Below are 24963 nucleotides of genomic sequence, written 5' to 3'. Positions count from 1 at the left end.
GGACACTCCTTTTTTTCTTTAGCAAGTGGCGCACCCAAAATGTCAAGCAAATGAGCAAATTATTTCATCATAAAGACCCAGTTGTAGCCAGGCCAACAAACAGGAAACCATCCAAATCATACACAGTGTCAAAAAAATGCAGTTCGTCTCCTCAGAGCCTATTCCAAAAACACGCTGAAATGCTCAAAGGTGGAAAATGAAATTGAACGCCACATGGGTAATGCTCAATCCACATAAAATGTCCCCTCAAAGGAAAAACCCAGCAAATCAAATTCTTCCAGATGGACTAGGAGAAGGTAAAAGATTGACTTAATGCCACATTTACGCATCAATGTACGCCTGCTGTAGTGCTGAACCATACAGACAGCACTGTTGAAGGAGCCATAATACACTGTGCAAAGCTGGTCAGGAATAGCACCATTTACTGACCAGCCTCTGGGAATCAACCTAAATTCCTCAGGAGATTTTTTTGGGACAATGCCTAAAGGAGGCATTTAGAAGGATTCAGGAGGGCATTGGCCTGCTCCAATTAGCTTTCTACAACTAAAATAAAACAAGATTTCATTACTAAATGCAGTGGTCTAATAATGTGAATATGTAGAAGACCATTAAAACTATTGCCCTCATCTAGAAAATATCATATGGGTTGTGGTAAAAGTGGAAGAGGATCAACTGAAATATGCTTTGGTAGTATCCTGGGACATGTAGTCTACATTGTGTGATACAAGATGGAAAGATAGTATGATAGAGGAATTTAGCTTCTCCCAGCAACTATTTAATTCCACTTGACTAGAACATTTTGAATGTGATAATCCATAAAGCACCTTAGATGTAGGTTAGTATTCAACCAGTGTTATAACACATATAAACATTCCCTAGGTCATAAAAATATAGCTCATGTGTTCCATAGAGGCCTCAGTTCATGTACTATTTCTAAAACTAGGCATATTTTATTTATCTTTGTGATCCGTAATAATCAGCAGGTATGAATTGGTTATATACAAATTCTGTATATAGTTATTTGCTCAAAATACATTCCTTCCTTTGCAGAATAATACTTTTACTTTATTTGTAGATCTAGTGGATAAATAGAAGGCTCACAGGTTCTTCAGTTCTGCAGTTTCGCTGAATTGCTTTTATAGTTTTCAGTTGTTTTTAAATTCTCGACTATATAGTCACTATTTCAGTATCTCAGAATTACAATGTACCTTTTAAAATACTGGATTTTAAACAATATGAGTTTATACTATTTAAGTTACTGAGAAATACATGTAGTGATGTTTTGGTCAGCTGAGCTGGTTTCTAATTATTAACTCAGAAGACTTTGAATTCTAAAAATTTTGGCATCTCAAATCACTTAGAATATTGATAGCATTGTAGTCTCCCCTGTGACCCCCCCCCCCAGATTTTACAGTTCACGATGTAAATCTGTATGCACTATGCATAGGATGTGCTTTGATTCAATACTGCTCTGGTTTTGCCTTTTTCAAGGGATTGTGTTTAGTGTTTATAATAGATTTTACTTATAAAATGGACACTTTCTCTGGTTATGTTCATATTATAACCTTACACTTGAGATCAGTGAATATGAAATTGTTCCCACCTTAAATAGCTCCACTGACATATAGTTCATTTCAGTTTTGCCATGTGGATTGGGATTTTCCCCCATGTCACTACAATATTTTTGCAGTGCTATGAAGACACCTCAATCCACATTGCGAACCATTACATACAAATGAGTTGCACCTAGAGACACCTGCCGCATCAAATAAAAGGAGTTTACATGTACTTTCTTCTGATAGAAACACTTGGTATTCCAGTGGCATGTGCTAGTGGTATTACTCAAATGTGTTAGAGAGATGTTAGATGGGTGAGACGTTTATATTGGATGGCAGTAGTTTGCAAGAACTTTACAATTTTTTTCCCATGATGTCTTTTTCTTAGGGTATGTACATTAAATCTACATATGATGGTCTTCATGTAATTACTGGAACAACAGAAAATGTAAGTATTGTTATCAAATTTGCTGCAGTCTGGAACATATTTGTAATCTAAACTTTGGATTATGATTCCCCTTTTGCTTGCGTACGTGTGTATTAACTGCAAAGGATCAAGAGCATGTTTGGGGAAGGAAGGGGTGCACGTGGGAGAACAGCTTGAAAGAGCTTGGGCTAGAGTTGTGAGAAAGTTAGCTTCAGTAATGCATATAAACTGGACTTTGTTCTAGGGAGGAAAAAGTATATCACCGTCATACCTTGTCATGAATTAAAGGAAATTTGTCTTAATTCACATAGGATTTTGTGCTGTAGTTTGCTGTGGTGCAGTAAACACATTTCCTATCTAATAATGTGTTGCTGTTTTTTACTGGAAATCAATAATATTAAAAGCTGATAAGTTAATATCTCATCTAAGCAGCACACACACTCCTTCATGTCTTCTTTGTTTATAAAAATAGATGTAATGTCACCAGACTCGAACTCATTGTACCAACTAATGAGAGTTTGAGAAAGGGTGGTCTCTCTTGCAGACATTCACCTCTACACATATAGTAGCCATTTCCAGACTTATGCTTATTCGTTTGTGTTGTATGAGAGGTATTCTCTAGGTTCCTCTAAAGGACAGAAGTCACCTTCTTATGAAGGAAACTCAAACTGCTGAAAATATCTGAAAATAGAATTTCCAATGACATTCTTAAATCAACCATAGAATTCTTCTTCCCATACTCCACCAGAAGTGGAGTTAAACTTCAAGTCACCAATAGTAGTGTTTGTACATTGTTTACTATACAGTGGTACCTCATGTTAAGAACTTAATTCATTCTGGAGGTCCGGTTTTAACCTGAAACTGTTCTTAACCTGAAGCACCACTTTAGCTAATAGGGCCTCCCGCTGCTGCTGCACCGCTGCTGCACAATTTCTGTTCTCATCCTGAAGCAAAGTTCTTAACCCGAGGTACTATTTCTGGGTTAGAGAAATCTGTAACCTGAAGTGTCTGTAACCCGAGGTACCACTGTAGTTGGAAAGCTCCTGCCACTACAGTTTCCCACAGGAAAATACATGAGGGTTTCCAACAGGTGTTCTACTGTAGGTTAGGGGCACAGCCCACCACCAAAATGCTGCAACGCTTTGCATTCCTGGTCCTTAATGTGCATGTCAGTAAACTAGTAACACACTCCATCCTGTGTCAGTTTGGCATGCATGCTCACACAATTGCCTTGCTTCTCTATAGTAAAAACTTCATTGAAACTGCCTTGATTGAAGCTTCTGTTGGGATGAAAGTCACATCACAGTGACTAACAAGATCCTCTGATCAGTCCCTTTATCTAATCAACATGACTAATCACAGTGATAGGTCTGAGTTCTTGCAAATTTAGTTGAGGCTATAAGTGAGTTACTAATGTGTGTGGAGCAGAACAATATGAACAATTACAGCCTTCCATAGTTCTGCTGAAGCAGTTTCCATTGTCAAACTGAATAATAATAATATGGTTAAACTGAATAATCTCCCATATGTGTAAACATAATTTATTTGAACTGTGACCGGTATCAATATAATAGTAATACTGTCCATGTATTGTTCTCAACATAATTTGTCACTTAATAAAACATCTGCACAGATATTGATAATACATTTTTAGAACGAGTCCATAGATTGATGCTGTTGGTGGTATTTAATATTTAGTGCTCAGAGCAAAATAATTGAAAAAAATCCATAATATATAGTACTACTTGCCTTGTTTTATAAATATTAAAAGCATTTATTCCATAAGGGCTAAGTTATATTTGGAGGAAATGTAAAGTGGTTTCTAGTTTGCCTTAATAGATATCATTACACTGCAGTCTAATTAAATTCAATGTGATTATTCTGCTTTGAGCTTCTTCAAGAGCAGCCCCACATTCAGCCCATTGCAGTAGTTTAAATAGGAGGTCGCTTGAGCATGGACAACTGGAACCAGACTATTCTAGTCCAGGAACAACTGTAGATGGCAGTTTATCCCAAAATGGGCATAATTCTCCTGGCCACAGAAGCCACTTGAGACCCCAGTGGCAAGCTGGGATTCACGTGCCAAACCACTTGCAGCATGAGGCTTTCCTCCCTCTCCCTTTCCATTATTGGCTCCAGGATGGTGGTGGTGAGGAGAACCCTCAGAACGGTGTGCAGAGGCAGGGGAGGGAATTGCTCTATCTGGTAATCTGATATACTTGAACAGATGGAACATTTGTAATATTGTGACATTGAATTCTACTCCATTAGTACTTCCAGTACTCAAAATTTCTTTTTGAGGGAGAGCGCAATCCCTCCCAGACCCGATGATGTACCTAATTCCCAGACACAGGAACCACCTACTATAGCACCTCCTTCTTAACAGTATTCAACCTCAGTTTACTGGCTCCCATCCAGCTCTTCACTGCTTTCAGACACCGATCCAACACTTTCACAGCCTGTCCTGATTCAGATGGAATAGATAAAGCTGCATGTTATCAGCATACAAATGGTACTTTGCCCACATCCCTGCATGACAGCTCCCAGTGGTGGGTGAATAAAAATCTAAAAAACAACACATCCATAAAAATAGGTGAAGCAGAGCCTACCTCATGGCCAAGAAGGGAGAATTAGAGATTCGACAGTAGTTTTCTAAAATCCCTGGATCCAGGGAGGGCTTTTTCAAGAGACGCCTTTCCATAGGCCCTTTCCAGGAAGTGGGGATAACTCCCTTCTATAAAGAAACAACCACTCCCTGCATCAATCAAGTCAGTCTACTCCTACCATATTTTATTAGCCTTGATGGGCAAGGATCGAGACAGCATATAGTCACCCTCACTTTCAGGCTCCTATCCATGTCATCAGGCTGCAACAACTGAAACTGATCACACAAACTGAAACTAAACCATGATCCTGGGATCTCCAATGGGACTAGAATAAGTGTGACTACAGTGTGCTGTATTGGCAAAATAATAGCCAATGTATGTTACTAGATTTTAAGATCAGTTGTAATATTGTGAAGCATTCAAACAACTTGAATCTAGTGGTGGTAATCTCACTAGAGGGTTTGAGCGTTGCAAACGACATAGATCATAACAGTGTCCAGCCTTACATTTAGTTTTTGCTGTGTGTGGCATGTGCCATTTTAGAAGATATATCCCACTTCTTTCTCACGCAGGTTGTAATGCCTCTTCTTTGATGCTTTACTTGCATGCATAATTTGAAAATAAAAAGTGTCTTGTTTGTTCAGAACTACTGGTTTTACTCAGTGCAGATTGAGTAAAACTTGTACAAATAATGGACTAAGTTTTCTCTAACTGTGTGATATCCCCACCATTTTTAGAAGTTAGAACCCTACTGCATGCTTTAGTCCCGTTCATTTCAATTCGTCATGGGAATGCTTCATTTTCTCTGGATTTTGATCTGAATCCTTCTGAGTCAGTCCATCCTGAGCTTAAGCTGCATTGATTTAAAATGTTTAACTTTTGCCCAGTTGCTATCCACAGTGTTTTATATTATCACTGCATTTTTAGAAATCTTCCAACTTCCAGAGGACAGAAGTAGGAATTGATATAAATGCCTTCTGATCATAGTACTTAAATTGAACTCCTGGTGTTCTGGATTTTCTGTAGTGAAGAGAAACGAGTGTCTGTGTTTACTTGCACTGGAAAATGATTTATTAAACTTCAGGGGAAAATATATTATGTGATTATCTTAAAAACTATTGCAGTTAGGTGAGAATTTGGGACATTTTGTGTATTCCATGGATCACCACTCTTTGTGCCCTTTCACACAGAGCACCTTTGTCCAGTGGCACAGCAGACCTGGAGCAGCAAGGGAGGAGTCAACCTCTCATGGCACCCTTGAAAGATCCCATGGTTCTCATGAGGGGCTGATCCGCTGAGTGCTTAAAAGCCTCAACTGCACAGCAGTCAGGGTCATTATCTTGTAGAAGAGTTTTGTTTTTAAGTCACTGAATGTTCTACATGAGTGGTTTTCAGACTTACCACATTCAGGGAACCATTTCTGTGTTAATTTATGAGCTCAAGGATCTTTGTAAAATTCCTGTTGTTTTGAATGATTCAGGATGCATGTTCTAGGGAACACTTTCAGTACTCATGGGTGCCCTCTATATCGGACCTGAATTAAGAGTGCACCAGGACTTTCAACACCCATAAACACACACCATGCAGTCTAAGGAAAGATCAGTAATGGCAGAGAAGCTGTTTGGGGGGCATCTTGTCAGAATAGTTGAACACTACCCTGCTTGGATCACAAAACCCTTCTAGAGATTTTGTGAGTACTCAGTGGACACACAAAACTCAGTGTGTTTGTATTTCCTCTCCTTGTCTTGCAGCCCCCCTCAAGGAAAATGAGGGAGGTTGTATCTGGTAGCAATAGGGAGTACTGCCCCCATCCATTCATCTTGAGGAAAAAGCTACATGAAGTGTGCCTCTCTGGCTTGAAGTAATGCTGCATGTCTCATTTATAACTGGGAAAGGGAGGCTTGTAGTCCAATCCACGATTCCTCAGTGAGGAATAACACTGAGTTATTTGATCCAGATTATGTCCTCTTCTAGACGTTTAAGGCTCACTGAGGAAGTCTGGTGTTGTCCCATCACAAGTTCAAAACACCCAGTACACTCAAAGGGCCTTAGAGCACTCCCATATTATTGCCATAGTAGCTCACTGAGCTGTCGTCTGTGCAAATAACTTGTTCCAGTTGAAGCCTTCTATATGTTGCCAGGACTGTAGCGTTGAAAAAGAGAAATATTTAACTTCCTAGAAAACATAAATACAGTATAGAGAACTAACACAGAGTGCATAGCTTAATAATCTTGCTTTTGCGAAAGGAGAGATGATAGCCAGTAAGGATTGTATTCTTTATCATCTCTTTTATTTTAAATTCAGTCACCTGCAGATCGATGTAAGAAAATCCATGCTGGAGATGAAGTGATCCAAGTTAACCACCAAACTGTGGTAGGTATGATTGAATTCTGTATCACTTGAAGATGATGGTGTATCAGCAACACATGTTAAAATGTGTTGTTTTACTGGTTTTAGTAGCTTTTGCATGAGAGATTTTAAAAAGACTCTGTAATTTTTATGTATTCTAAAAAATAAGTAGTGTGGAAGCGAAATGTGTGTAAGACTACCAGTTTCTCATAATATTTACCAATAGCAAATTTAGGTGGTTGAATGCCTATTGGTTTGGAAACAAAGCAGAGCCACAAAAAATAAGGTAGTGGTTTCTTCATACTTAATGGCCTGCATAGATACACAGAAGTGTAAATTAAAGGCTAGGGTTGTAAATAGCCCTCTCAAGGATCTGTGAGCTTCGAAAACATACAAAATGTTGAAGTCTCAGCCGAGTGAGTGAAGTGGGAAGAAGAGGGAATTAATCTGATCCTTATTCTGGATTAGGGGTGGGGTGGATGAATCCCATAAAAAAATTATAAAATGCTAATGTTTGCGGCTGAGAGCCATCCCATCTCTTACTACGTTACTCAGTGGGTTGTCCATTTGCTTTTCTCACCCCTTCAAACTCATTCTCCATGAGGCCTGAGCAAGACTATAGGACTCCTATTTCAGCTGGCTGGAATGCTAAACAAGAAACCTGTGTATCAAACAGGTATCTCTCTGGAGTTAACACAGGTTAAACCATTTCCTCTCTCTTTTGGTCATTTACACATTGCTTTAGTATAGCATGAGTTCAATACATTTACTCACATTTAATATTCTATAATTTAGAATATTTTATTCTGAAGTGCCTTATTTATTTATATTCACATAATTTTAAACTGCACTTTAATATGAAAATATCACAAGGCAGTATAAGAACTGAAAAGACAGTGTTACACTAAAAATAATTAAAACATCAAACACATTAGTAAGAGCTTAGGTTGAAAGTGTGTCTGAAGAGAGTTTTTAGAAGACATCTAAAAACAAGGTATGACTCCTGCTAAGCCTCTATTGACAAGGAGGTCCAAAGGGCATAGTCTGCCACATAAAAAGCTTGACACTTGTTAAAGGCCACAGGCTTACCAAATGTGCCCCATCGGAACACAACAGTGATCAGGACAGATCATAAGTACAGTAAAACTGTACAGGGAAAGTAATATTTGTAGCAATTGCTATCCTTAAGAGTAATTCTGGAGCATCATAGGATGAGACTGCCATAGGACAGCTTTCATAGCTACACAGGCTGTGCAATTTTTGTTGGGTTCACGGTCGGGAATGGAAGGATTAAGCACTCTTCCCATGCACTGTGGTCCCCTTCCTGTCTGTTAATTTCCCTCCCCCCCATGTGTCACATGTAATTTTTTCCTGTAGGGATTTCTTTACACAGTCTAAATGGTGCAAAAACCTAGATTAGGAAGGGTATGGGATAGATTCTGGGATTGTCACTCATTGCACCCCAATTGGCAATATGAGAAAGACATAACAAAACAAATTCCTTCCAGTAGCACCTTAAAGACCAACTAAGTCAGTTCTTGGTATGAGCTTTCGTGTGCATGCACACTTCTTCAGATACTTCTTCAGATACTTCTTCTTGGTATCTGAAGAAGTGTGCATGCACACGAAAGCTCATACCAAGAACTGACTTAGTTGGTCTTTAAGGTGCTACTGGAAGGAATTTGTTTTGTTTTGACTATGGCAGACCAACACGGCTACCTATCTGTATGAGAAAGACATGTTTGGGCCCCACCAACACCAAGCTCACCTTTTGCATGCCTGGTATTAACTTTCATGTTAGATGCAAAAGTGGAGAAGCTTACAGGTCTAAGCCCCACACCCACACTACACATTCCCTAAAGCAGCTTCCAGGTACTCAACAACAGCTACCAATCTACAGATTCAACCGGGACTAGATTGTCTGACTAGTCCTAGCTCTGTGGAACAGCATATGTGTCAAATGTAGGACGTGTTCTATGAAGAACATAGGAAGTCCTTAGGCTGTTGGCCCAAGTAGTACAATAGCTCTCCAGGGTTTCTTGCAAGGTTCTCTCTCCCAGCCCTACCTGGAGATGCCAAGGATATACTGTACCTCCGAGTTATGGCCCACTAGAAAAGCTGGGAGAAAGTCTCCCACATTGCACACTTGAAAGCATATGCAGTCCCCAAGGACCAAACTAGATGTATATTAAATGCCTATTTGCACTTACATGTACAACCCTTTCTTTCCCTGATGTGGTCTGACAAGATATTGCTCCTTTGAAGCTGTTATTTACATCTGGACAAAGCCCTCTATTGGGTATTGCTTCAGAGTTGATTTAGTAAGCAGCAGCTGCCTCAGGGCTATGCTCATTTGTGCTCTTTATAGTATTGGGAGAGGGGAATGTCTTTAAGGCTGTTGGGAGGACTGCAACAAGACCCAAGAGTGATAGTAATGGTCGGTAGCTGCAACATGTAGTCTGTAGAGGTTGGTGAGCATCAATGAGAGAGAGCTGCCACCTATGCACTCATCCGTGTTCCTACTTGAAATACTTCCTGTGTTGGGGAGGTTGGGAGAGACTCATCACTAAAACTACAATTGTTCCTACGCTGTAGGGAGCAGTAGTATAAAACTTTGCTCAGTGTCTGTTTGTTCTGCTCCATGTGACCAGGCTGTTCTCCCGAAATGCAAAAGGGTACATTAGGTTTTGAGTAGCCATACAATTATTGAAGAGGAGTGCCTGGCATTTATCAATTTTCGAAGGCTGATAACCTCTAGCCAATCCCCTTTCTGAAGAATGGATGTTTTTGGTGACCTGTGTGGAAACATTGCTGCTGGCTGATGAGTCAGGAAGCATTGATTATGCCACACAATTTAACTAAATTATTGTTGACAATATTGGAGACATGGGGAGATATATGCTGCAGTCACAATCAGATAAATAGTTTCTCTCTTCCCACCACCTTTGCTTATCTATGTGGGATGTATTCTTGTATCCTCAGCTGGCGTAATAGAGCAGAAGTTCCTGCTGTGGAAGGGAGATGATCCTGCAGCAGAGTACTTGTAAGGGGTCTGAGATAAGTAGCATTAATAGTGTGTTCTTCCTTTATTTGTTCTGAAACCAGGCTGTTTGTATAAAGTGTAATATTTTATCATAGAGCCAATCACCAAAGTTCCCTCCAAGGGTATATGACATGAGGCTAGATGTGATACCAAGTGTCTGGTCATCTGAGCTGTGGAATCTGTTTTTAAGGATTTATATTATGTTGTGGATTTGTTATGATTGAGTGCAGAGTTGGTTGCAATTCTATACACTATTGTGATGGTGTGGACAAAGCAGAAGGAAGTGAGGGGGCAATATATTTTGGCTCTGCCTTGCTCTCAGTAGAGGTTTTGCTTTGCTTCTTTGACTTGCACCATCTCTGTCACTAACATAGCATTATGCCAACATGTAAGGGCAGGAGCAGGTCTGAGCGATTCAGACTTAGAATACTTCTCCCTCCACCTGCCTTGTATATAGCCCATTTCCAGCCCCCAAGCCAGTGCAATTCAAGCAGTACTGGGGAGAAGCTGCTGTAGCACCGAGTCCCTGCAGTAGTATTAACTTGAAGATCCATTGGCCAGGAGGCTAATAGGCCCCTAAGTCAGTGCTCTTGTTTATAATGGCAGTGAGATTATTCTTACAATAAATCCTTCTTCTTTTGCTGCCAAGGGAATGATATCAGTTTAGATACAAATGCTAAGGATTAATTCCAGTGTCAATTTTGCACTACAAATAGTTTGATACCTTGTATAGCTGTACTATAGGTTTTCGGAATTGCACACAATTGCAAACTGTGCATCAGTTTGTATATGCTGAATGTGGCGTAATGGTTGAGAGCGTAAGCTTTCAGTTGGAAGTTTCCAGTTTAGTCTTCAGCTCACTTGGTATTCCTAAGTGAGCCTCTATCTCAGCTATCCTTATCTGTTACATCAGGATAATACTAATGGCTTGCCTTCAGTGTTTTCTGAGGATCACTGACAATGTATGTGAACCACTTGTGTAGCCCTTAGGAAAAGTGCAGTGTAAAACGCTTATCATTAGTTCTGAATATTGGTTCTGCCTAAAAACTATGGATGCATCAAGGAATTAGCTAGTTGATTCTTGTTAGCATGCAAGAGGTCATAGTAGATATTTGCTTTTTTTCTTGCAGTTCCAGATATGCAGTTGAATGAATTGGAAGATTTTATACACTTGAATTAGTTAAAGTTCTGCCTAATTATAAAATAATTTCCATGTAATACATAGCTAAGATATATTCTGTCAATTGTGTATAATTTAGTTTAATGCAGTAATAGTATGCAACAATACAAAAATTAGTTTTTCTGCTTATTACTATGAATTAATGATGGTGTGGCAGTGCAAACAACCTCCAAGTATACAAATTAATATTAGAAAATTTATGAATCTCGCATTGATTATGCTGTAACAATGTTATAGCTAATTCAGACTTCAGTTTACTATGAAACAATGCAATCTGCAGCAACAACAGTTGAAGAAACAGTCATCAAAATATTTGCTGAACTCAGTGGACTTTGGGCTACAATCTGTATTTGCTGGAACATTTCCTGCCTGCCCTTATTAAATTAAATAAAACTGCATACATTGCATGTTGGATTGTTCACTGATACCCTTTTGTTCAACCAAGTAAAACAACTGAAGGTGAGATCCAACTAAGTCATTCTCAGAGTAGACCGATGAAAAACAAAGCACTTAAGATACTTAACACTTATTACAGTGGATTGATTAATCTGAGGATGACTAATGTTGGATATCATCCTGAATTCGGATGGGGAACTCCAGGCCTGGGGACTGAATGTGGTCCTCCAGACCTCTTTTCTGATACCAAAAGGTGCCATGAGCCATAAGTCACATTTCTAATTAAAATACGTTGTTTTAAAAAATAAAGAAGTTTCTAGAGGAAAAACATGGTAGCATGAACTGTTGCAGAATACATTCTGATAGGTTCATAAGGAATTGCAGTTCCTTCAAGGAGTTCAGAACTAGGATACACGGAGTTATCCATTTTTTGTAACTTTAGAGTCCCTTTCCACCTTTGTTTTCACTCTTCCCCAGCAACTTGTTTTGTCCATACTGATACAAAATACTTTATGTTTCCTAGTCCCACTAAAATGGCTATTTTTGTAGTCCAATTACTCAAGGGTCTTATTGCTCAAAGGCAATTTCCATTAGAGGTCTTCCTGCACGGAACAAACTAGGCCTAGTTGTAGATATAAGCCTAGTCTTGTAAAGGAATAAACCATGACAGCTCTAGATATGAATGATCACAGTTCAGAAAAAGCAGAATCATCCATTCTTTTGTGCCAAGTTCAAGGAGAAGCGTCGGTGTGTGAGGGTGATTTGAGGGGGCGGGGAGCAGTGGTTGCACATGTGATATCAGGATGTTGGGAGTATCTGTGCGTGGAACTGAATGTGGCAGATGCATGGCTACACGGCTCCTCCTCCTCCTCTTCCTGGTGCTGCCACTGGCGGAAGGTTGCTTAAACCCTTCTTCCTGTCCCTGGCAGGAGGAGGAGAAGGAGCTGGCCACTGGAGCATTGTGCTTCACCTCTGTGTTTTTTTTGGACATGGGAGGCAGGCCCCCATCCCCAAAATATTCAGGGGCTTAGCCCCCAGGAGCTGGGGGTGGGGACTAAGTTCAAGTAACCTTAGTTTATAGATACCTGTTACTATAGCGTGCGCGCGCGCGCGCACACACACACACACACTGTGTGTGTGTGTGTCAGTGTTCTCTCATCCCATCTTAGTAAACAGTTTGATTCTTTCAGTGCAGGTGGTACTGGCACAAGGGAAAGAACAGTATAAAATAATTAATACTGAACAGATGGGTGACCTAGTCATCCTTGCATCATTATCATTATTATGAAATTTACATTCTGTCTCAGAGGTCCACTTAGTTATTATAGTGAAGAATGTAATTCTCCACTAGCTCAGCAGCTCAGGGCAGTCTGTAATGACTTGTACTAAAACAGAAAGGTGGATATGTTGGTCTGTAAGAAAAACAAACAAAAACCCACAGTTGACAACGCAGTTGGTTAGTAGGACTAACCAAAACGTCACAAAATTGAGGCAAGCTTTCAAGCTCTCCAGCACTCTTCTTCAGGCAAAATGCCTACACAAAGTGCAGAGTGTTAGCAGGAGGAAAAATAAAATCAAAATGTCCAAAATTTAGGATGAATGTTGTAGCTTGTTTTGCCTAGTTACCAGGGAGTAACTATAGGTTACAATGTATCAAATCAAAACAACTAGTTCTACATCTCCATTGATGCTTTCTATTTAGTGCTTTTCAAACAGCAGTCTTATATAAACCACTTTTGAAACTAGGGTGTTCTCAGAGTAGTTTGTGATGAAGCATTGTATTCTGCCATCCTCAGAAAGATAACATTCCTCCTGAATAAGCGCAAGCCATTTTGAGGAATTAAATACTGGCTATATTTCAAAAGCCTACTTCAGTCCCATAAGACCAGTAGATCCTAGAAGAGGTGTGCCTCTCCTCTCCCCAATTTCTTCTTTGAACAGTTAAGCCCACTTTGTATCACAAACAGTTTTTGAATATATATTCTATTTAAAAATAAGTTACAATCGCTTGTGGGGGAAAGAAAAAACATCACAGGTTTTAAGTATATTTGGGCTAATTTTGAGGGTCTTTGAATCTGGCCCATTATTGCCTGGGCTATGACCAGAACATTTTTTAAATGGGGATTCATTTATTTTATAAAAATTGCTGCTCTCCATTTCCCCTTTCACTAGGCCCTCAAACAGAACATCTGATCCCTAAGTGATTAAAGTTAACCCTGTTTAAAAGATTTACAAGTGATTTGAAGACATGGTCTGAAGGCTTAATCATAATAATAAGCCTAAGCATAATCATCTGAAAGTGAAAGCTATTGATAGGATTTCCAAGTAAAGAAGTTTAGGATCTTAAGTGTATAAATACAGGGGGCTTTGTAAAAGGAAAACAATTATATGATTATTAAAATAGCTATTATACTTTCAGAATTAAGTTATTGATCAGTTTAAAGTTATGATTCATATATAAGGCTCTTCCGACTCCAAGCATTTTTCACAATCATGCCTAAGAGGAGGACTTGGAATCTGTGACTCTCTTCACCCTAAACTTCTGTGTCTCTGTCATTCCAGGCTCTGCCTCTTATCAACTGTAACGTGAGTAATGCATCCTGAGTCAGAGGTAACACCCACCTACTACTTGACAGAGTCAAACATTTGGGTCAGTAAAGCTTCCAGCTTAAAAGGACCTTTTGCTCTTAGAGTATATTCACAAAATTGCATTTGAATGTTGTAAATTAAGTAAGTTTTGAGTACTCCTTTTAATTTTTAAAATCAGGTGCTTTTTATGAAACCTTTAAAATGAGAGCCTTACTCATATGAAGTCTTCAAGAAATACATGCTTCAGGGCTTTATGATTAACACACACTCCTGTTACTTCAGTTCACATAATTTAGCAGCACTTTTGCAAATAAATAAATAAAAATTTATATTAATTATACTGTGTTTAAAAGCTCTGCATCCATTCTTAAAAGTATTGCTTTTGAGCATTATTAAATTACATTAAATAGACCATAATACAAAAATAGATTGCACCTAGAGCTTCCGAAAAATTGTCTTTGGCTGCAATCTTATATAAACTTACAGAGGAGTAGTCTCATTCAACTCAATGAGGCTTACTTCTGAGTCAGCACATATATGGTTACATTGTTGTTATTTGTTTGGTTCCATAATTTAACAACTACAGAGATATCTAAAGAGTTACGTTTTGCATTGTACATTAAAATTTTAATTTTAGAGACAGCATAAATACAATGTAGGGCGTTCTTATAGTGGATAATGTATTGACTTCATTTTTTATTTACATAAATGTGGACAGGGTAAGCAGTGATTTAAACATTATATGTCTCTTTTAATTAGCTACCAAAATTTTATGCAGTATACTCCGCTGTCTATCATAATCAGAATAGAGAACATTGTATTTTGGCTAAGAATGTGCTTATAACTAAGACTAAATGAAGGAGTTTGTCAGAAACGAATCTTTCACTGAAGAAAAACTAGAAAATCTTATCAGCAATTCCATGTTCCTTTCTAGACAATTTATTATTAGATATTTCTGATGACACACCTTTTGCTATCTAAAATATGCTCAGTCTGTCTTTTCAAAAATAGTCATTTAATTTATTATGCTTTTGTGAAATTTTTTATGAAAAAAACTATGTAAAAAACAAATCAGCCATCTTTGGTCAAAAGGTCTACTACATGTCTGCCACTGCCATTGTTACATTAATAGTGTAAAAGGGAAATTTGAATGGCACAGTTCATTGGGAAAAGACTAAGTTCATGTTTGTGTGTATGTGTGTATAGATTAAGATTCTTGCACACCTTTAATCTGTTGTGGGCTAAAAATTGGGCAGGCAGTGAAGAGGTACAGGGTCAAGGTTAGGAGTAGAGAAACAAGAAGCCCTAGATGGAAAGCTCTGTAAAATATCTGGAATGCTGGGGTATTATACAGATTATGAATGCTTGTGTAGAAAAACCTCTCTATCAGCAAGTTTTAAAAGAAGATTTAAATACCCACAAGATACTATGATTTGAGAGAAGCCTTGATTTCTTGGCAACGTTTCAAGATTTGGACAATAAGTCAGGTTTTTAAAGAGGCAGATCCCCTAACTGCTATATGGCTCCTTTTCCATCTTCGGCTTGCTCAGTGACATACATTATGTAAATGGGAGCCAAGGGACCATCTTCAAATGCGGGAAGAAGCTGTCAGTGGTCAACTGCAAAAATAGGGTCTAGTTTCCGGTCCTCATATTTTTAACTGAGCCCATGCATGGATCCTGCAAGATGGTGATTTTACTGCTACTTTATCTGAAGTGGATTCTGTAACTTCTAGCTCAGATTTAGCATACTTCTGAGCAAGGGCATAATTTTTAAATGGCTCATTGGCAAGAGTGTTTCCTTGCCCCCCTGCAGAAAGAATAAATCTAGATTAAATAGAAGAAATGTGGGCTGACATTTTGATGCTGAAGATATCATATGGACAGCTCCCAAAAACATACATGCATCAGAAACATCAATCATGCAGTAATCTCCCATGTGGAACCACCCTTTGACTGACATAGTCATTCAAATCAACAAATGAAGTTAGGTAGTTTTTCAGGGAAGACTATAGGTCACATTAGAGAACACATATTTGGAATCCAAAGTTTCAAGGTTCAATCCCTGGGAATATCAGTTAAAGGACGTTGCCTGGGCTTGGACTAGACGACCCTTGGAAACCCTTCCAATTCTACAATTCTTTTGTTTTATTACCTTCCTGCCACTCTCCCCCCCCCCCCCGCCATAGTAAGCAGAAGGAAATCCACTGCTGGGAGGTGAGGCATGTGTTCCTATCTCCTCAATAACTGTTCCTGCAGATGAGGAGTGGAATTTTTATAATTGGATTGGATACAAACCTGTTATTGCATGAATGGAAAGGCTCCTTCCATTTTCACAGGGAATGAGGATCCAGTGAATTCCACCACTTCCTTCTGCAGCTCTGAGCTTCACTTTGCACACTGTTCTGGGCTGAAGAGAGGAGGCAAAAATCACTACCCACTGTCAGTAGAGTTGTGCTGAGCACAAGTCATAATGTAACCCAGCAAAATGTTTAAGCCAATTCAGTCCACTATGTACTTTAAAGAACAAAAGGTTAAAATAGATAGCCGTTAGTTAACAGACTCTGGCAGATTTAGCATACTGATTGAGGCCTGCATGCATGGGTGTTCCTTGCTCTATGTCATATTAATAACGCTTTCTAAACAATAAGCACTTAAGCATCTAGGAGGTATATGAGGTAACTGAAAAATAGATAACCCTTATTTAGATAATTCCTGTTTACAGCCTTATAGTATATGGGCAGGATTCATATAAGAAAGTTAATTTCCCCTGAAACATTAATGTCAGGGAACTGACATTGGAGAGAGGGGTGGAGGCAAGGCTCCAAAACGATGCAGGAGAGGGAACCAGCAGGGGGGAAGGAATTCAGCGTAACACCAGTAGAGAAGAGAGGGAGATGGAGGATTCGGAGACAGGGCTCCAAGACCCTTCACCAGAGACGAGTGGAGAGAGCGCTGACACACCTCTGCCTTCTCCTTACTTGCGCAGACGAGTTCCGTGCAGGGAAAGTAGGAGGAGACTTGGCGTCAAACAGCTCTTATGCTGGAAGAGGTTCAAGAGACGCCCACTGACGGATTCTGCAAGCGACTGACCGGCCACGGAGTGTGGGCTGTCAGCCAAGGCATGGTGAGCCAGGCAATCTAACCGAAATTGAAGGCAACTTACGCACAAGTAACCCCTTACAACCATTACAATTAGCATCATGTAGATGCTGAGCCAAAGGATGAAAAGAAAGGCGGGGGGAGCTTGGAAAAACATGAGGGAAAAGGCTTAACTTTTTGTTTCTGTTTTAAAGGAAGCAATTTGTGTAGTTATGCTGTATAATTTCTTTGTAAAATGTTGTAGTAGAAATCAGAAAGGTATGAGCAAAGACTAAGAAGAGAGCCTGAGCAAAGAAATGTGCTTCAAATAAAATGAGAAATCACTGTGAGGTCATAAGAGCGCATCATTCGTAGTAGAGAATGGAAAGCTTGTTTATCAGCTAGACACTATTCAAAGTGCAATGTAATAGTATCTTGATGTATTTATTAACTTAAATATTACAGTATTTGGCATCAGGCATATTAACAAACCAACCTGTTTACGTGCTGTTCTGTCACTTTCTTCAAAGAGTACCCACACTAAAGATAGCACAGAGTATAGTGATTTGGTACACCCATCCTTGAGATTGCATGTAAACAACCCTATTTTAGGGAATGTGTATATACTCCAGATGATGATTACACATTGCACTATCTTGTAATTACTGCAGTTGCAGTTGCAAAAATAAGGTTGAAAGCATGTTGGTTGTGGGTTTGAGTCCCACTTTGGGCAAAAGAATCCTGCTTTACAGGGGGTTGGACTAAATGACCCCCTGGGTCTCTTCCAACTCAATGATTCCAAGTTAGTAAAGCCTATTGAAATCTCTGAAGCCAAGAGAGAAGAAGCTGAGAAGGATTCCCTGTGATCAAGGACAGGGTTCTAGACCCTAGTACTTCTTTGCTGGGATGGGGAGCCTTATCGGCCTGAGGGTTACCTTCTTTTATGGGCAAGCTTCTGGGGGCCTCATGCCCGTAGCAGGGAGGCGAGAGACAAAAGGGGATGGAGCAGCAGATATGACTCTTTCTTTTGTATAGTAAGCTACATTTCAAGTACTGTACACAGAAATGAGAGGTTTACACACACACACACGCACACAAACTTCAGGCAAAAGTACTTGAGAAAGATGCAGAGCAGGTCTTATGGTTTAGCCTGGGGGCTAAACCAAAGATCTAGGAGGAACGGAGGAACACATTCAGTCTCCTCATCTGAAGTTCTTCATCCTTGCCCCACATGAAGCAGAATACTTTATGCAAAAGAACAAATAGTAACCAATTTGTATAATTTAAATATGTGGCATAATTCCTTCTGGACCCCAAATTTGGTTCATATTGTTGCAGAATTTTTGATGGTTTTATTTTTCAGACCGAATACATGCAGTCTGCTTAGTCCACTGCATAATTCTGTGAATATAGTTAATATAATAGTTCTCATTAAATTATGAAAGAAGAAGAATGCAAATTAGTGCCAGACTATAAGAAATATTTGTTGAATATCATTAAGAAAAATGTTGAAGGATCGTCTGAGATGGAGATGCAGTTTCATGTCAGGATATAGTTTTCAATTTATTCTTACAATATACTGTTTAGGTTAGGTTCCTAGTACTTTTACCATTATATATCTGCAATAAATTTATTGCAGCTAAATAATTTTATATAAAATTCACTTTTGATTGGATGCTTTTTTTCATTGTGTTGGAATGGAAACATCCAATAATCAGCATTTGGGCATCTTGCTTATATGAATTGTTCAAAGGTATTTGGAGTTTAAGTGACAAGCTTCACTTGTTGTTGCTATGTCATTCGCTAAACAATAACAAAATTGTTCTGTGTACAAGTACACAAGCACACATTCCAGTCACCATGGGGATCCCACAGAACGTGGTGTCCTTGTGATGAATGATCCTTGCCATGGCCATAATAATTGCTGTATTGATTTCTGCCATCACATTGAATTTCCATGCCTCTGCTTTCATTTTTCTGGCCATTGACTGTGGGTGTCTAGAAGTTATTTCATCTTCATTGTGGTAGACACACAAATGGGTTGGAGAAGGGAGGAACATTCACTGACTGGTCTGCTACACATTCAAAATTTCTCCCATTTTGGAGAACAAGTTAGATAAGCTATCTGTATTTATTTCAAATTCTCACATTGTTCTCAATATATGAGCATTGCTTACCTATTGTGACTGAGAGGATTAGTTCTCAGAGGATAAGGAAGTGAAATAGATGCCTTTTATATACTGCAATCTATTATTCATTTAACATAATGGTTTAGGAGACATCAGCAGCAGCATCTCATTCCCCTAGCCTGATGTTGTTGGATAAAAGTAACAGCTAACAGTTAAGTTGCTCTGTACATATGATAGTACCAACTGTTTAAACCTATTTGTTCATTTTCTAAAGCTAAGGATTTGGTCGCATTAATTAGGAAAAGCCTTCCTAAATGTTTTGTGTCTATTCTCTGTGCACCAATTTTATCACTAAACCAGAAGTGTAGGACGCTTGCCCTTGAAAAATCAAGTATCTTCACCAGAGCTGGAACGTAATTAGACTAACATAGCAAATTTAGTCACTCTGCCACTGGTGTGGAAGGATTGCTATAACTGGTAGATGGTAGGTGACAGATGGGAACTAGCAGAATACAAGCATCTTAGGATATATGTACTGAAGGGGTCAGAAGAACATCCAGTGCCAGAACTATTAGCTGCTTCAGGTGATAATATAGGCCAGTTAAAAACATTAGTTCTGTCATATGTGCCTAATATGCCATCATGAAGGTAATGCCATGACTTCTGTAACTGCATTTCTACACTTCAATGCTAATATATCCGACACACATCTTGATCTTGAATAATTGACATTTATGTTTGTAGTTACTGATGCTCATTGAAATTTTTGGAGCCATTTAGAATTGCACTGCTAAAGCATGAAGCATTTATAGTATACTTTGGTTTTATGATGCACTCAAGACCAGATTGTGGGGTGTTTTTGCTTTTGTTGTCTTACGACCCGTCCATACTTGCACTTGCCCTGTGCGTAGAAAGCACAGGTCTGAGAGGTCTTCTAATCAGTGCATAGGCACTGGTCTAGAGTTTTCCCCTTGCACCCCTCCTTTCCCAGGAAAAAAACGCTCTTTAGCTTTAAATCAGAACAAATGGCAATCCACAAAAAACCCAATTGCTGTTTGCCCCAACTGAGCACTAAAGAGCAGTATTCCCCAGGGGAAAGCAGCGGAAGAAGAGGAAGTCTGGATAAGCCCTTAATTTTTGATCAGTCTGAAAGAACATTTTTTTTATAATTAATTTTATAATGGCACAACACATGAAGTATGGGGGAGAGGGATAGTAGCATGCTTGATTGTAGAAAATAATAAAGTATGAAATATGTAGCTAAAATAATGCTAGTATTTTTTAAACTATAGGGCAGTGTCCTTTAAAGTCCTTTAAATGCATAAGCTTCTTTTATGTTTTGATCTTCCAGTGTTCAACTATAACTAGTTTCAAACAAATTATTAAAGGATCACATAAAAATTAAAAGAACCGCCCAAACAAGCTTAGCAGCAGAGCAGCAGCAGCAGTGTACAGTATTCATTATTTAGGCTTAAATGGCACATAACCTACTTTATTGCATCCTGATAATACTGATTTTTAGATGGCATGTTTCAGTGATGTAAACTGTGACATTTTAAAAAAATTAATCTTCTAAAACTTTGTTGATTTTACTAATCTTATTAAAAAGGGAAGATTACACTGTGAATATTGTACCTCAATTTTATTGTAATAATTTTGCTGGTTACCAGGTGGGGTGGCAGTTGAAAAATTTGGTGAATGCACTACGAGAGGATCCGAGTGGTGTTATCTTAACTTTGAAAAAGCGACCTCAGAGCATGCTTACCTCAGCACCAGCTTTACTGAAAAATATGAGATGGAAGCCCCTTGCTCTGCAGGTAATGATGCTTAATCATAAATCATACACCATCATTTTAGCTATAGATTATCTCAATGCTGCTTTATTGTGCCTCATCTCAGCAGCATATGTGGATTTAGTCTTGTATGCTTTGACAATGGTTTTTGACATGATCTTTGCACGTTTATTCTCTAGAGTTCAGTTAACATTAAATCCCAAGCTTGCAAAATTTAGACAATCTTGTATTCCTCAGCTGCATATATCTGCTCTATTTCACAAAACTTTAGATATGCTTTCCACCCTATATAATGTTTATAGGTTACTATGCAACATTAAACAGGAGAGCCAGTGTGGTGTAGTGGTTAAGAACGGTGGACTTGTAATCTGGTGAACCAGGTCCGCTTCCCCGCTCCTCCGCATGCAGCTGCTGGGTGACCTTGGGCTAGTCACACTTCTCTGAAGTCTCTCAGCCTCACTCACCTCACAGAGTGTTTGTTGTGGGGGAGGAAGGGAAAGGAGATTGTTAGCCGCTTGAGACTCCCTAGGGTAGTGATAAAGCGGGATATCAAATCCAAATCCAAACAGTTTGTTACAGTATGACGTCCTGATTTAATTTAAAAAAAAAAAATTGAATAGACTGTGATTTAACCACATTGTTAAATCCTACATTCTCCATCTCTAGACTCCCACCCCACCAGTTCAAATGTATATAAGCAAGAGACACACCTACAGAGTAGATGAAGAAAGTGGTAGAGCCCTGATTCGTTGTTGCTGGGAAAGAAACAGTGGATAGAGGTTCCATGCCAGGAGCCTCAAGGTCTTCCTTCCTCTACCCATAATTAGACACAGAGCAAGGGGGTAGGGGTGAGGAGTGTGTGGCAAAAGAACCTGAGTTGGAACTCAGTAAAGCGCAGCCAAAGTAAGAAGCTTTTCAGGGTCCTTTGGGCAGTGCAGCCAGGTGGATGTCAATGTAACTCTCACAGATGTGGAAATGTAATTTCCTGCCTTGGTTAGGTTTCTTTTACTTTCCAGACAAGTAAATAACATAGACGTACATAACATAGCACCATAACTGTGACTACTCTTTGATTTCACTGCAGCATGCTATTAGTGGTTAGACACAGAAAGTACTATGGTCTCAAAGCAATCCTAAACATAATTAAGTGGAATTTGTTTTTTTGAAATCAGTGGGACTTGCAAGTAAATATAGTTATATTTGGACAGTAAATTAGTAGCCAAAGATTTTTTCTGGAACAATCCAGAGTATTTTCGTTATATTACTGTTCCTTAGTGTTTTGCTGATGCATGTTCTTAAATTGTCTTTCAAGTTTAAAATATTCATTGCATTCCTAATACGTTTTACAAAATTTACAAACTGAAATTTCATGATTTATACATGATTTTTAGATTCCCCCCTCATGTTCCTTACAGGGATCATAATTTGACCGTACCCTTTGTATTGTTTTGGTAATCATAACTTCTATATAGTTTTTATTTAACAGAGCACTGAAATAAGCATATTATTTTTCTCAAAGCTCCTGGCTTGAAATTATCTGCATTTTTTTTTTGAAAATATGTTTCATTTCCAGGTTTTAAATATATATTTTATCACCCTCTTTTTGTGATATTTGTTTCATTTCCCAATCTTGTTATTTCCCTTTTTGGAAGTACTGTAGTGGGGATGGAATGATGTTCTGTTTTGGTAGTTTCCAATAATGTAAATGATGCCACACAAAGCTAAGTACTAGTAAACTTTAATCAAAGATGGGTTTGCTGCTGGGGAACCTACTATTCTGCCTTCTGGAAAATACTCCTTTTAAAAAGTGCTTTGGACTAATTTAGTAATCTATATAATGCTGTTTCAACAGACAATGAAGCCTGGGGGGGGGGAAAGATCCCTGAATATTAATTCTGTGTATAAGGTTTCCATTTATGTAAGTGAACAATGGTGTAGTTCTAAATAGACAAATATATTTTTCAATGTTTATCCATAATTATCCCTTTGATTCTAACCTATAATTTGTCCCTATAGTCATACAACATTTCATGTTTAGAAGTTTTAAAATTATTCTGTGACTGTCATGTTCTGCTGAGGTTCTGCTGTTAATTCAATATGAGCAATCTGATACCTGAAATGATTTTTGCTAAATGAAATGTTTCTCTGCTGTGCTATTTCCCTTGAAGAAATACAATCTTTATCATTAAAGGGTCACACATTCTGTATGTTTTTTGTTGTTACTCCCATTTGATTTTTGCTAATTAATAAATATTTTTTAAGCACAGAAACTTTCTTGTCTGATGGACAGGACAGTCCTATGATCTCACTGTTCCTCATAGCCACTGCACTAGGGCTATCGCCAGGGCTAAAGTTGTGCTCAATCAGCACAGCCAATAGCCGTATAAACAAAAGGAAAGTTTCCTTTACCGGGGGTTGCAGGAACTATGAAGCAGGCAAGGAGACCACTTGTGTGCAAGTGGTGGAAAACCACATGTGAATCTGAACAAACACAAATAAGAATTTGTTATCAAGCCTATGGTGGTGGCATCTACTTCTCTATTACCACCCAACTGAGGAGTTTCATCCATTGGTTCAGGAGCTTACCTGGTTCATTAAAGCTACCTAGGATCTAGTCTTCTTTTGCTGGATGGTTTTGAATTGTTGAAACCAAAGGATATGGACAAGTATTTAGATAAGTAGGCCTAAAGCATAACCACATATTCCTTGCTCTACTTGGCCTGTAATATCTAGCAGAAAGAAATTGGCTAAGTCCAGGAGGTAGTGAATGCCTCTTTGTGGAATGTGGAGATGGGACTGGGTGTGGGTTTTCACCAGAACTGAATGCCTTGGTTCTGTAACATGCTCCCTGGACCCCAAAATTGTAACAACTATAACAAACATGATCAAGTCCAGTGACCAAGATGCTTGCCTGGACCTGAACAGTGGTAACTGCATAACAGTGTTTGATGAGGACTGGTTTTGGTAATAAAATTTCTTGCCAGCATATTGGATGACCTCTGCAAAGCAGGGTTGACCCTTATCCATATTGGCTTATTACAGCTAGCTGTAGGGAGTTTACTGGGTGAGTCCAGCAAGTGTTTAATACTTCACTGGAGAAGGGCAGGTGCCACCTGCCTTGAAGAAGCTGGTGGTGTACTCCTTACTTACCTGGAATCAAAAATCTTAAAGCAACTATCACCTAGTGTGAAATATCCCTTTTTTGACACCTCTGGGAGTCATCATCAGGAGATTTGAGGTGCAGTACCATCAATATGCAGCTCTCTTTTCCATCTGAAATGGGACGCGGGTGGCGCTGTGGTCTAAACTACAGAGCCTAGGGCTTGCCGATCAGAAGGTCGGTGGTTTGAATCCCCGTGACGGAGTGAACTCCCGTGCAAGTAGATAAATAGGTACCACCCCAGCGGGAAGGTAAACAGCATTTCTGTGCTCTGCTCTGGTTTTGCCAGCATGTGGTCATTCTGGCCACATGACCCGGAAGCTGTACACCGGATCCTTCGGCCAGTAAAGTGAGATGAGCGCAACTGGACTTAATGGTCGGGAGTCCCTTTACCTTTTTATTCCATCTGAATCAGGAGAGATAGCTGAGATATTTGACTGATAACTGGAGGTGGTAATGGATTGGATGTGAGACAGTAAAATGAAGCTGAATCTTGAAAAGGGGTTTCATGTGTGAGTGGTGGGGAGGCAGCCTGATATGGATGGGGTTGCACGCCTCTGGAAGGAGCATGTTTGCAGCTTTGGGTGTTCCTGGTTCTCAGGTGGCCTTGGTAACTAGAGCCCCTTTTTCTGCTTTGGCTGGTTTACCAGCTAT

General features: G+C 39.1%; 1 protein-coding gene across 1 annotated transcript in view; it reads left to right on the top strand.

Annotated features, from left to right (window-relative positions):
* The window catches only part of CNKSR2 (connector enhancer of kinase suppressor of Ras 2), a 163278-nt gene that overhangs the window by 44012 nt on the left and 94303 nt on the right, over positions 1–24963 (top strand). The window contains exons 7-9 of the mRNA XM_081859058.1: positions 1945–2004; positions 6895–6963; positions 21027–21173. Of these exons, the coding sequence (XP_081715184.1) occupies positions 1945–2004; positions 6895–6963; positions 21027–21173 (276 nt within the window). The remainder of the gene's footprint in view (positions 1–1944; positions 2005–6894; positions 6964–21026; positions 21174–24963) is intronic.

This window comes from Podarcis erhardii (assembly GCF_964252035.2).
Source record: "Podarcis erhardii genome assembly, chromosome: 4".
In the NCBI taxonomy this organism is placed as follows: Eukaryota; Metazoa; Chordata; class Lepidosauria; order Squamata; family Lacertidae; genus Podarcis; species Podarcis erhardii.
The sequence above is the reverse complement of the archived record's forward strand: the minus strand, read 5'-3'. Positions and strand labels throughout refer to the sequence as shown.